Source organism: Haplochromis burtoni, unplaced genomic scaffold, assembly GCF_018398535.1.
Source record: "Haplochromis burtoni strain Fernald_Lab_line unplaced genomic scaffold, NCSU_Asbu1 Contig_197, whole genome shotgun sequence".
NCBI classification, from domain to species: Eukaryota; Metazoa; Chordata; class Actinopteri; order Cichliformes; family Cichlidae; genus Haplochromis; species Haplochromis burtoni.
In genome coordinates this window covers 620,284-634,445 of record NW_024582558.1, presented here as the reverse complement: position 1 = coordinate 634,445, position 14,162 = coordinate 620,284, and the positions used below count along the sequence as shown (strand labels likewise).

General features: G+C 38.9%; 2 protein-coding genes across 3 annotated transcripts in view; both read right to left on the bottom strand.

Moving 5' to 3' along the window:
- Positions 1-4,528, bottom strand: part of LOC102302063 (RING finger protein 141) — a 7,708-nt gene extending 3,180 nt beyond the window's left edge. The window contains exons 1-4 of the mRNA XM_005935584.3: positions 4,398-4,528; positions 2,296-2,499; positions 1,651-1,759; positions 450-631 (exon numbers count right to left, since the gene is read on the bottom strand). Coding sequence (XP_005935646.1) covers positions 450-631; positions 1,651-1,759; positions 2,296-2,432 — 428 coding nt within the window. The 5' untranslated portion in view covers positions 2,433-2,499; positions 4,398-4,528. The remainder of the gene's footprint in view (positions 1-449; positions 632-1,650; positions 1,760-2,295; positions 2,500-4,397) is intronic.
- Positions 4,529-10,160: 5,632 nt separating this feature from the next.
- Positions 10,161-14,162, bottom strand: part of LOC102302966 (alpha-1,3-mannosyl-glycoprotein 4-beta-N-acetylglucosaminyltransferase C) — an 80,002-nt gene continuing 76,000 nt past the window's right edge. Inside the window, exons 3-5 of one of the 2 annotated variants that reach the window (XM_005935586.3) lie at positions 12,639-12,784; positions 12,380-12,527; positions 10,161-12,283 (exon numbers count right to left, since the gene is read on the bottom strand). In XM_005935586.3, coding sequence (XP_005935648.1) covers positions 11,121-12,283; positions 12,380-12,527; positions 12,639-12,767 — 1,440 coding nt within the window. In that variant the 5' untranslated portion in view covers positions 12,768-12,784 and the 3' untranslated portion in view covers positions 10,161-11,120. The remainder of the gene's footprint in view (positions 12,284-12,379; positions 12,528-12,638; positions 12,785-14,162) is intronic. The other variant, XM_005935588.3, reaches the window with a different exon arrangement.

The window sequence follows — 14,162 nt, the reverse complement described above, 5'->3', positions numbered from 1 at the left end:
AAAAAAAAAACAACCTTAAAAATATATAATTCATGCAGATGGTGGGGCATTAAAAAACATTTTCTGTAGTCTTGCATCAGTAACACATGTGCTGAGCAGGGAGACTACATTTTGGGCACTTGGAGGCTAAAGCTGGAAACAGCATTGATATTTGCACAAGTGTAACATTTTTAATAGCGCATATGTTCACAAACATCATTACTGCTCAGCTGACAAACAAAAGTCCAATATTCTATATTTTTTCAGGTCTGTTGTAAGAAAACTCTCCTTCAAAATCTGGCAATGATTACAAGTGAGTGCATTCGCTGAACAAAGACCTCTGCTGCATGTTGTACCACTGCTCTCTTTTCCCATAATCCCTGTCCATCTTCACTATTAAAAAACCTCATGAAAATCTAATTGTTGTGTGTGCACTTTATATCATAGCTGTCCATTTCCTGGTAACTGACCTGCCCATCCACATGCTGGCCTGGCAGGAGTCAGTGGAGGGAAGCTCGGTTGAGGGGCCCTTAGTGGCACCCTCTACAGACAACACTTCAGCTGCCTGGCTGGTGATGTCACGATAGAGTTGGATGAACTGATACAGGTTCATGATCCGCGATGCTTCAACCATGCCATTCTCCTTATTGATCTGGAGGGAAGCAAAGGCAATCACAAGAGCACTCACAGAGCAACTCCCACCAAAGGGCAAAGGGTATACTAAAACTGTGATGTTTTCATGACAACGTGCTGATGTAAGTAGTTCTCATAGATCACTTGTGCTGATGTGAGCATTGTTAATATGGAAATCTAGTGTAGCATATAAATCTTGTTGGTCATTGTGATTATAATGTATTAAAAAATAATGTTTTAAAGAGTTCAAAGAAAGGAAGTGCTTATGCTACTCAATGACTATTATACTGCTTTAGAATCTGGAAATGATCCGATGGAAAGTTTTTCCTAATTCATGTGATGCTAAACTTTGACCTTGAAGCATTACATACTATAACTGTACAATAAATTATTTTAACCATATGATTGGAGCAGAATTGGCTGACATCTTTTAGCTTCTATAACCTGTAAAAACATGAGACTTTAACATCTATTCATGCAGTATGTGATTTTGTGAAACTTTATGGTGTCATGTTATGACTCAAGCTGTTATTAGTATCTACCATCACACAAAAATTTAAAATGATATCTTGGAAACTGCAGACAGTTGACATCTAACAGACAGACACAAACAAATGCAACCAACTACATACACAACTTTTTGTTTCTTCATATTAATTATGAAGAAACAAAAACTTTCTATTTTTGTTTGGCCTGGTCAGTGGCAGTGTTACATTACGTTTAAAGTTAAAAACCGATGTGGAACAATGAGTTAAACTGTCAGAGATCTATTACCCTCACCTACCCTGTAATATTATTATGATCCCCAGAAAGGGCTTGATTTTTGTGAAATAGTAAACATCATTCTGATAAGAGTCCATTTCCAAACAATAAATTGGTTTTAACACTTGCAGACATCCCAGGAGATCCCTCAGAGCACGGTTTCCTCATATAAACACAATTTACAGGAGTATGGTTTCACTCACATCTGTCCCTCTCTGTCATAAATGTGTGTGCAGATGCCTCTGTTGGCATGTGGGGAAGGCTCTTTGGTCTCACCTTGGTACACACAACCCTGACAGCCACCTTCCACAAGGCTGTAGCATCAGATCCTGGCTGCACCTCAAACAGCAGGTGCTTCTGCTGTCCAGCAGCTAGCTTGGCCGTACTGAGAGAGACGCAGGAGAGAGGGGAAAAGGTTATGTTTATCTCCATAAACCATTCCAACCATCCTCCATAAAGCACGCAGATTTTTGATTTATTTCTCATCATGATGAATGTTAAAAAGAAAACCATTTTCATTGCGCCTTCTTTTTCAGGTGTTTTCAATGATTATTTTCATCAATAACACTGCACTGTGCTGTTTATTTTGTTGTCACATTAATCTTTTTTTCAGAATTGCTGTAACAAAGCCTTTCTCTACTCCACCTTCTGCTGCATTATCATGCCTTACAGCTATTACCTCTAGGAGTTTGTAAGCTAAAGGTAAACTGGCAGAACTGTGTCTAATGCTGGGGGAATAAGGAAGGCCAAATCCCATATGTCATAAAAGTACTGATGCCAGCACTCAATTTGAAGAGTCCCAAAGGTACACTTTGTGAAATAGGTCAAGTTTCTCCACCTATCCATTCTGCACAAAAACTGTTTGTCTTAAAGAAAAGCTATTTGTTGTACGGGAAAGCTAATCATCTTTAACAGACTTACACGTCATTAAGTTCAGCCACTCTTGCTAGAAATTCCTCGTAGTTTAGGTAGCCGCTGTCACGAACCAATCCGGCATGTTTCACCAGCTTCTCAGGCAGATGGTTCATCACCGCCTGACCTGAGATCTGCTGACCCATCCCGGCAGCAGTAGAACTCACACAAGAGAAGAGGCAAAAGGCAGCACCTCATTCAGTTCTTCCAAACCTGGTGGGAAATGATTGCCTTAAATTATTAGTGCCTTAGATTAATATTTTAGTTAAAGAAAGACATACAAAATATAGTGAAAACACACAAAAATGAAGTGTGCATTCATCTGTATTAAAATATGCTGTGGCACAGATAATCGTAGGCCTTAGAAAATATGGCAAGTACATGAAACATACCAAGACCCAGAATTTAACCAACCAAAATTTCAAAAAGGAGCAAAAGGCATAGGACCAAGATAAAGAAGTGTACCTTTCTTTCTGGGATTAGTTAAAGGTCACCCTCTCACATTCAGCTGGTTGAGAATGCAACAGCTCAGCTTCTTAGTGGACAGTGTCACATCACCAAAGTCTTTGCTTTTCTCTACTGGCTCTCTGTACATTTTAGAGCTGACTTTTAAAGCATGTTTGGGTCCTTGCTTCCTAACGGAGATATTGGCCCCAAATGAGCCGGTTTGCAGCCTTAGCTTCACAGCTGGGCTTTCTTGGCCATCCCACATTTTTTGGCTTAAATCTATGCATCTAGTCGTTCTAACTAGGGCTGCTCAATTAATCGAATTTTAATCACGATTACGATCTGGGCTTTCAACGATCATTTAAAATGACTGAGCCGATTATTAGCCCCTCCCTCGTGCTTTACTCTCGCGCTGCTCCGTGTGTCAAATCGAGCGCACACAACAATTAAGAGGACTCGAGGGAAGCTCGGAAAGCTAAGCAGAAGTTATTTGGAGAGGAGAGTGACTGCCGTTGGTTGAAAAGAGAGGTAAAAAAAACTTCAGTGGTGTGGAAACATTATGGGTTCGCGGAGTCAGACGTGGATCAAGTAGACATAGTGTGTAAACTTTGCTACGGTGTCGTAGCTGCACCACAGAGCAACACTGCAAAGTTCACTAAACATAGATGTTTACATTTTTCATTTATTTCTTATATTGCAAACATTTGCACTGTTATCAGTATTTGCACACTATTTTATATTATTTTTTGACAATCTTTAAAGTCATTATTCAATATATTGTTATTATTAAATAAATATGTCAAATAATCAAGATCTCAATTTCAGTGAAAATAATCGTGATTATCATTTTTGCCATAATCGAGCAGCCCTAGTTCTAACAAACACGTTTATCAAATTGCTTTCACATGATATTGTTTGTTTTTTGCGTTTTTCCTTTAATCATCACTTATGGTTTCATAATGGTTTGTGTATTGCTTTTAGCTGAATTTTCTTGTGTACTTTACTGTTATAGTTGTTCGCCCCGGCCTTTGATTTTTTTTTATTTTTGTATTTGCTCGTCTAAAAAGTTACTATTACACTAGTAATCCCTTTAAAACTTAGTTGTAAAGGGACAGAATATTAATGAAACACGACTAGATAATTAAAAACACTTAGATAACTATCAGGTAATAACAAACTCATCCTCTCCCACCAACTACCTCGAGACTTCCTGTGGCTGCATGCATACATAGAACATATCGATGTGTCAAACCTCACGTAGACCTGACAATAATCTATAAGTCATAAAAAAAATAAACAGCCAAATGCTCGCAAGGGCAGCAGCTCTGATGTATTAGCTAAATTAGCATCAACATCCAGCGACGCTAACAACGTCGGCGTTTATTTTAGACTTCAACGTAAGAACCGCATAGCAGCAGCGCTCCTTCTTCGAAAGTACTTATAGTTGCAGAGTTTTAGACCTCTCCAGACAGTAAACCTCAGTTTAAACTTCACAACTGTAGTAACAGCGTAATATTACTGAGGAGCACTCTGCTAACAACTAGCTGCATTACTTTGCTTGAAACTTAACCAATACCAGAAGAAGCGAAACGTAGAAAATAAATAAATAAAAATGGGATAAATATGATCCTCTGCTGCAACTGTGACACGTAGGTGCTTCTTACCAAACAGTGCAGAGTCCACGTAGGAGGCACCATCCAAATTTCACCACTAGCCTCGCTTTTAGCTTCTGTTTGTCTTGGTACCACAACACTGGCGCGGCTTCATGACGTTGAAGTGTGACGACCTTACGTCAGTCGTTTGCGTTAGTAATAATAATAAGATTATTGATAAACAAACAAACAAACAAACAATTAATTAATTAAATAAATATTAGGCCTACACAACATTTACCAGCTTCTGAAACTTGTTTTGAAAAGATTCAAAATAAATAATAAGTTTGGTCTATAAATTAATTCGTTCCCTATCATTTTTCCATTCATTTTTTTCCTTATCATTTTTTGTATACATTCATGAATGATCTGGATTTAAAAAAAAACTGTAGAAAATGTGTCTGCTGTAGTATTTATAAGTCAAAATAACAATAAATAAATAAATAAAGTGACATAAATATAACTAATAATAAAATAATAAAAAAAAAAAAACCTAAACAAAAACAGGAACCAAGCCAACTTTCCTATATTTCCTTACAGATTAAACAATATAGGACCATCTTATCGTGAAGTAACCCGTCCCCCCCCACCCTGTTTATCTTTATGCATCTTCAGTGAACTTCATCCAGCATTCATGAAAAATAACTTGTGCTTTTTATTTCCTAGTCTGTTATTTCTGATACAAAGGTTTTAACAGTTAGATTAGATGACTTTGGTTGCACCAAATATATTTTTAATGTTACTGTTATTTCTGCAGTGTCATTTTAAATATATTGCATAGATTCATACATACAAATAACACAAGCCAGATATCAATGCTCTTAATCTCCTGAGACCAGCACATGAGGGCATCACATTTTTCTTCTTGTGCTTCATCAGTATTGTCTTGGACAAAAGGTGTCAAAATAGCAGCCAGCTCACCAAAATTAAATCTAAAAGTTCTTCAAGTTGTTTGGATTATATTGTGTTGTTTCAAACACTATAAATCTGACTGTTTAGTGCTTTTATCCAGAGATAAAACAGAGTCAGATATGGCCAGTCAGATACAGTGAATGTTGTCCTCATCAATGAGATAAAGGTAAGAAAATAGTTTAGTTTGTTCATTGAAACATGTATATTTGTGTTTAATAACACATATGTAGCACATGACTTTTAGCACTAATAATGTGAATCCTTTCTGGAATATATTTCTTTATCTAGAGCCCAGACTGCATGCTATATACAGTCTGTGAATAACTGTAGTGATTCTTGAGCACTGTGGTTCTCTCTGTAGGATCTTTACTGTAACATAGAACACACTTTGAGAGGATTGTTATGGTGAATTACTGCTATATAAATAAAACTGCACTGTACTCATTAATTGTACTTTGGTCAGCGATGATGGCAAAGTGTGCTCATCCTTTTAGCGAAAAGGTGTAAAAAGGTGGAGAAGGAAATGCTCAAAACAAAATAGTTATCTGCTTTATCAAGTTGCTCTTTCACATTAACAGTCTCGGGAGAATGTTTAGCAGGACTGGAGTCTGCCCGTGCTGCTGTTAGTGGTCCTCCATGTGAATGGATGATAAAAACCTTCTGACTGACTAGCAGGTGTATAAGCCCTCTACTGGCTCTTATCTAGAGGGCCTCATTACCACTAATACAGGGAGTGCAGAATTATTAGGCAAATGAGTATTTTGTCCACATCATCCTCTTCATGCATGTTGTCTTACTCCAAGCTGTATAGGCTCGAAAGCCTACTACCAATTAAGCATATTAGGTGATGTGCATCTCTGTAATGAGAAGGGGTGTGGTCTAATGACATCAACACCCTATATCAGGTGTGCATAATTATTAGGCAACGTCCTTTCCTTTGGCAAAATGGGTCAAAAGAAGGACTTGACAGGCTCAGAAAAGTCAAAAATAGTGAGATATCTTGCAGAGGGATGCAGCAGTCTCAAAATTGCAAAGCTCTGAAGGTGATCATCGAACAATCAAGCGTTTCATTCAAAATAGTCAACAGGGTCGCAAGAAGCGTGTGGAAAAACCAAGGCGCAAAATAACTGCCCATGAACTGAGAAAAGTCAAGCGTGCAGCTGCCAAGATGCCACTTGCCACCAGTTTGGCCATATTTCAGAGCTGCAACATCACTGGAGTGCCCAAAAGCACAAGGTGTGCAATACTCAGAGACATGGCCAAGGTAAGAAAGGCTGAAAGACGACCACCACTGAACAAGACACACAAGCTGAAACGTCAAGACTGGGCCAAGAAATATCTCAAGACTGGTTTTTCTAAGGTTTTATGGACTGATGAAATGAGAGTGAGTCTTGATGGGCCAGATGGATGGGCCCGTGGCTGGATTGGTAAAGGGCAGAGAGCTCCAGTCCGACTCAGACGCCAGCAAGGTGGAGGTGGAGTACTGGTTTGGGCTGGTATCATCAAAGATGAGCTTGTGGGGCCTTTTCGGGTTGAGGATGGAGTCAAGCTCAACTCCCAGTCCTACTGCCAGTTTCTGGAAGACACCTTCTTCAAGCAGTGGTACAGGAAGAAGTCTGCATCCTTCAAGAAAAACATGATTTTCATGCAGGACAATGCTCCATCACACGCGTCCAAGTACTCCACAGCGTGGCTGCAAGAAAGGGTATAAAAGAAGAAAAACTAATGACATGGCCTCCTTGTTCACCTGATCTGAACCCCATTGAGAACCTGTGGTCCATCATCAAATGTGAGATTTACAAGGAGGGAAAACAGTACACCTCTCTGAACAGTGTCTGGGAGGCTGTGGTTGCTGCTGCACGCAATGTTGATGGTGAACAGATCAAAACACTGACAGAATCCATGGATGGCAGGCTTTTGAGTGTCCTTGCAAAGAAAGGTGGCTATATTGGTCGCTGATTTGTTTTTGTTTTGTTTTTGAATGTCAGAAATGTATATTTGTGAATGTGGAGATGTTATATTGGTTTCACTGGTAAAAATAAATAATTGAAATGGGTATATATTTGTTTTTTGTTAAGTTGCCTAATAATTATGCACAGTAATAGTCACCTGCACACACAGATATCCCCCTAAAATAGCTAAAACTAAAAACAAACTAAAAACTACTTCCAAAAACATTCAGCTTTGATATTAATGAGTTTTTTGGGTTCATTGAGAACATGGTTGTTGTTCAATAATAAAATTATTCCTCAAAAATACAACTTGCCTAATAATTCTGCACTCCCTCTAATGTTCACTGAATGACATACAAAACATCTTTTATCAATCGCACTGCTTTAGTTCATTGAGGTTTGCAGGTATTTGGATATACACAGCTCTCTTAAGCTTTCAATGTCACATTTCATCAGGTTTAAGTCTGGACTGTGACTTTTCTTTTTCAGCCATTGTTAAACAGACTGGTTACTTTAAGGCACTTTTCTGCTCGACTTTATCCCTGAAGGCGCTTTATACAACATGTCACCCATTCAAACTAGCACTTTTTTCTACACCTAAGTGCTTTCTATCTAACATTCATGCACATTTGTACTCAATCAATCATTTCATTTGATTGTTGTTTTTTTTTCTCTATATGTATAATTGTAGGGTCTACCTTACAATATAAAGCGCCTTGAGGTGACTGTTGCTGTAATTTGGTACTATATAAATAAAACTGAATGGAATTGAATTCAGTAAATGCATCAGAGGAATTTAGGGTTCAGTGTTTTGCCCAAGAATACTTTGGCATGCAGACTGGAGCAACCAGAGTTTGAAGCACCAACCTTCCAACAAGTAGATGATCTGCTCTCCTGAGCTGCATCCTCGTCCTGCATGACCCAGTCTGGGCAAAACAAACAGCCTCACATGTGATTTTAGAATACTTTGGCATGCAGAGGCATTCATGGTTGACTGCATGGTGCCCAGACTCTGTGGCTGCAAAACAATCACTCCGACAACACTGTGCTTGACAGTCAGTGTGAGCTGTTTGTGCTGATAGGCTGTGTTTGGTTCTGTGCATTATGGCCAAATGTTGGTCTCATCTGTTTGTTTACATTAGTAACTTTGCAGATCTACGCCATGTTGCCATGTTCTTTCCAGAGAGAAGAGGCTTTCTGGGAAGGATTCCAAACAAGCCATACTTGTTCAGTCTTTTTCCAATTTTGCTCTCACGAACTTTAACATTTTACATGCTAACTGAGACCTATAGAGTGAGATGTAGTTCTTGGGTTTTTCTGCAGTTTTTCTGAACATTGCACAGTCTGATCTTGGCATGAGTTTGCTGAGACGTCCACTCCTGAGAAGATTATGGTGTTGCTTTTACACATGCCTGAATGCTCCAGACCTGCAAACTACTAGCTTTTGTTTTAACAGAGGTTGTCACACTTGGTGATTAGTTAATCAAGTGCAGAGCATTAAAGGTGTACTTAGCTTTTCACATGACTGTACATTATAATTTCTAGACAACCATGTTGACGCACAGAATTAAGTTTTATTGTCAGGCACAGTCAAATAAATTCATGCTTACAATTTTTTAACTTATCAGGTCCTAATATTTCCAAGTAATTGAAGAAATAGGAATATTAATAAACAGATGTCTGCTATAAGGTTGAAAAATAGTGGTTCTGTAATCTTTCTCTTCTAAAAGTGCAGGGGGACGCTGATGTGAGAGTGATTTGGATTGCACATGATGGTAGGAGGTCAGGGCGGCAGAAGGTGATTTTTTTTAAAAAAAAAGCAAGAGGAGGTAGTGAATGTGATGAGAAAAGGATGAAAGGGACAATACAGTAGACTGGAAGCTACCTGGAGACAGATATAAGTGAATATAATGTAAGCCTCAAGAGGAAGACATCACAAAGTAAAAGGTGAAAAAACACTTACACCTGAACCGAAGCATGAGGAGAAATGTCCCAGAAGATTGCTGCTGAAAATGAGGTTTAGGATGTGCACAGGATGAATAAAAATGAAGGAAAAGCATTGAACTTAGTTCTTGTGAGCTGAAAACTCATTTGGTGTTTGGCTCCATCAGTAATCATGCCATCTGTTTATTTCTGGCAACCTCAACACCTGAAGGGGACTCACGCAGAGGAGAAGCTGCAGCGCAGACGACACCTGTAACATTCTCCGACCAGAGCAGGGACATTCTTCATGGATTACTGTGCTTCATACATGGTTGCACTTTGTTTATTTACAGTCAGCCCCGCGCCTCTGCAGCATAATGATATTCCTTCTGTTTACTATGCATGATATTTATTTGCATATCTGTTCATCCTGAAAGAAGAATTATGTCCCATAAGTTTCCCAGATGGTGAAGCATCTTCAGGCAAAATTGTGAATCTTTCTGGGACACACACACACACACACACACACACACACACACACACACACACACACACACACACACAGATTTACTATAAAAAGTTCCAAAATGGTATTATGTTAAAATATAAATATTTAATCATTTAAGCTCTAGAGCCAGGTTTCTCAAAGTGTGGCCCGTGGTACCGCATACAAAAAACATACTATGGCACATTTCACACTTTATGTATAATTCTGATATAACTCTTCAGGACAAAACTGTGGTTTACTCTTGCTTTGTAGATTTTGACATATCGCTGCATGAAACAGAGGGTGTAAATTATGACATTATAATTTAGGTGCTTCACTTTCTGCGCTGCCTGTTAGAGTTATAAGATTTTTAAAAGTTACTCTTTATTTTACTTGTAATTAATAGTGTATAGACTATTATTATTATATATATAACAGTCTATACACCTTTAATGCACAATTTTGGTCATATTTTATGATATATGTACCTCTTAGGTCAATAGGTAATCTGTATATTTTCCGTTGTTATTTTTATAATTTACCACAAGGTGGCAGCAAGGTACTCCAAAGAGCATATTTGTCAACTCTCACAGATTCGTTTAAAACTCACCAAAAATGACCTAATGACAAAAACGAGAGCTTGTAGTTAATATTATAGTATTTAATTAAATTTCTTGTCCATCTAATTTTTTTGCCAGTTCATTTTGCATCTGTTAGAGTAACCTCACACAGGTGGTAGATTCTTTTTACTCAATTCAGGGATGATGATCGTCTGAAATTATTTTAACAGTATTACACAGCTTGACTTCTCTTTTTTAGGCATGTACTTACACTGAACAGCAGGTGGAACCTTATTTTTTGTAAATCATTAACAGATTGTCAGACAGCTCTATCTCAGGAACTTAGAAGTCCTCACTCGACACATCACGCATAGTTTAATGAGCTTTGAAAACACTTCCCTATAATTTTTGAAAACTGTGTTTAATATTAGATGTAGGTAACAGCTATTCTATGCTCTTGCTCACTTCTGTTAGACAATACTAACAAAAAGGTAGCTGATGAGTCTTTGTGCCATAAAAATGTTTTTGTTTATTTTACACTTGTGTATTTTGCCCCCCACTGTGGATTTAAAAAGTAAGCAGCAAATTTATCTTTTGAACCACAGACTCTGTGGAAAAACCCTTGGGGTTCACTAATTGAAAAAAAAAGAGATATAATACCAGCCAAGTTTGAATATTTTTATACACAGATTTTCTGAAAATGAACAGAAGTATAAAAGCTCCATACTGTACACATCAGTCAATTTAATACATCACAATGAAAACATACAGCAGATCTCTGGCCAACCCAAGAAAAATGTGGATTGATTTGAATTCAGCAAACAGTAGAAGTCCCAAATGAAGTCACAGCATCTGCATCCAAAATCACCACGAGCAGAGAATCATTTAAAAAGCTTTATTTCTATATTTGAGCGACAGGCTGCGCGGTCCATAAACTGACACTTCTTATGATGAGCCATTCTTTCTGGCTGGCAGTGATGACAATTCGTACGCACTCAATATCAAAGCCTATCTTGTGGTCCACATTGTTAACCTCAATGTTTCCAACTTTAAACTCCCCCAGTGTGATGTAGGATGTGCACTGCCTGCCCTGTTTGGTGTCCACAGACTTCTGGCCCACTTCCAGAGCTCCGTGGTGAAGAATGTCATTTTGTCTGTCCTCTGTGCCGGTCAGGATTTTAATTCTGGTGATTTTTGTTGGTTTGTTAAAGATTATGATGAAGAAGTCTCCAGTGCACGGAGGTTTCCCCCAAAAATACTCATCAACAATACTGCTGTAAGCCTTGGTGGCATCATAGTTTTCAAAGACATTGATGTTTGTGTAAAGGCTGGCGGGGGGGTTGTCGGGAATGTCTATGGAGTCTTCCTCAAAGTCATCGTCCTTCAGCTTGTTCTCGGCACCCTTATAAGAGGAGTAGTAGCCCATGTGCTGGAACAGCGAAGGCTTGAAGCGGATCACGTCCTTCTGTGCAAGCAGGCCTCTGAAGTGGATGAGGAGCCAGTCGCAGGGCATTTCCTGGTAGAACATGAGCAGGAAATGAGCCAAGCGCGGCAGGTCTCTGGAGTGATACAGCTTCCCGATGTAGCCCAGCTTGGAGAATTCCAACATCACCCAGTAGGAACCTTCTCTGGAGGTGATCACCTTCTTCAGTGCCGTCAGGAAGTTCCTGGAGCAGCGCACATCGTCCTCTAACATCATGTAGAAGTCGGAGAGGTTTGTGCAGAAGTTGAGCAGGAAAGCGTAGTCCACGTTCTGCTTGGAGCGGAAACGGACCCTGTCCTCTGGGTCGTTGTAGTTCCTTTTCAATCCGTCCAGAGACGGATAGTACTCCTCTGGAGCTTGGATTACTAAGAGACGTCCAGCTATGATGTGGTGTGCAAACTTCCTGGTGATTTCCTGCACCAGGTTCTCACACCAGACCAGGTCGAAGTCCGCCAGATGGACGACAACCACAATCTCTTTCAGTTCCTCGTAACTGGACTGATCAAATATGGATTTGATCGTTTCCAGGAGGTAGTTTCCCTTTTTCCTCTTGACCGACGACAAGCCAATGGTGAGGTACTCTGTTCCAACAGTGAAAAACAGTTAGTTCAGTCAGTAAATATTTTCCTGTTCGAAGTAAAAATGAATTCAAACTGGTATCTGGTAGAAATGCCTACTTTTACGTGGTAAAGGAAGCCCCGCAAGGTAGCGGTACGTCACGTTAATGGTCCCAGAGAAATTGGACAAGTCTCTGAACGTGTGCACGTATCTTTCAGAGTTCGGAGGATGGATCAGCGTCTCTCCTAGCTGTCTTTTTTCAGCCTCCTAAATCACACACAAACATGCAAACACAAAGAGTAACACCTGTAGGAACACTTCAGGCATAAGAGTCAAAATTTCAAAAAACAAAACAAACAACAACATGATTAAAGTTACCAGCACATATCCATCATCCATATAATGGTTGAAAAAGAGCAGAAAGGCGATGAGAAAGCCGAGGAAAGGGAAGATGGATCGTTTCCTGAAGCACCTCATCTTGTCCATGGACTTCCACATTACCCTCATGATCACGTCTCTCACTGCTGAACATGACAGATAAAACAGAAATGTAGACATCAAAAAGCAAATAAAACTTTATGAGAGCTTGGCAAAGTAATTTCGGTTTTATTTCAATCCCTGTGAACACTGGGATTACAACATCGTTATGAAGGATTAGTGGAAGACTTACGGTAATAGAATAACAAGGACTCATAATCTGTTTTAATCAGGAGCTGTAATTTAATTTGTGCATTGTGAAGACTACAGAGCAAGGTATGCTGACCTCATGTTTAACTGGAAAAGAAGTCCTGAAAGTGCTGATAGGAGTTGCCAATAAACCATTTTGTAAATTTACAACATTTCTATTTATTTTGTTAACAGAGCTGCTTTATGTCATTTATCTTTCCAAAAAAGCCCAATACTCACAGGCTATACTCACAGGCTTCAGATTCTTATGTGACAATTTTTCCACCTCAAAGATTCTCTTTTTAAAAATTATTTAATTAAAAGAATAAAACATGACATATAAAGAAGGAAAACACATAAAGGAAGAAAATCATAGGCAGGGCAGAGTTGTTAAAGAAAACAAAAGAGAGGTAATCGTGACTGTTTGTAGTGAGTGAGGTTGCTCAATTTGCTGGAAAGAAAAAAAAATAATAGGAAAATTTTTCAGTTCAAAGTAAACTCTGTGTTTGCACTGAATAAACTTCAAAGAGCTTTTCAGAAATTTGTAACATTTTAAAGGATTTACAATTGATTAAATCATTCACAAATGACATCTGTTGTATTAAATAAGGAAAAATGTCTTTATGGCTTCTGGTGGTTGGCGTGCAAACTATAAATATAACAGTAAGATGTTATCACCTTCTCTGGCTGTTATGGCTGATGTGTTATCACCTTTTCATGCATCTACCAGTAACATTAGTATTCATTTGAGATGTTGTTGCCTGGCACTTGACATGTTTATGGCCAATATTTACACTCTTGTTGCCAACGCCACTAATTCCAGAGAAAAACCTAACCAAGGTAAGTCTCTGTGTGCTTTTGCTTCTTTTTTGCATTAAAAGGTGTAAGCCATAGAAATACAGACACTAAAACGCTTTGTGGAGCAGAGGGAACTGTGAAGTCAGATGATAACCCTCTCTGTTGTCAAGCTAGTAACATTTGATCCATTCGTACTTTCTGTGACCTGGGGATGTCCTTTAACTCCCACATTAAGCAAATCTCTGCCTATTTTTATCCGTGTCACATTGTCAACACTGCAGACAGTCTGTGTCAGAGTGACACTGAACAGTAAATGCCTTCTTTTCTATTAGACTGGACCATATAGTACTGTGCAATTTCTTGACCCGCCCCAGATTTCTTCCTATCCGGTTGTTCAGTCTGACGTCACTAGCCGTGTCTGGACCTAAACTCCGCTGC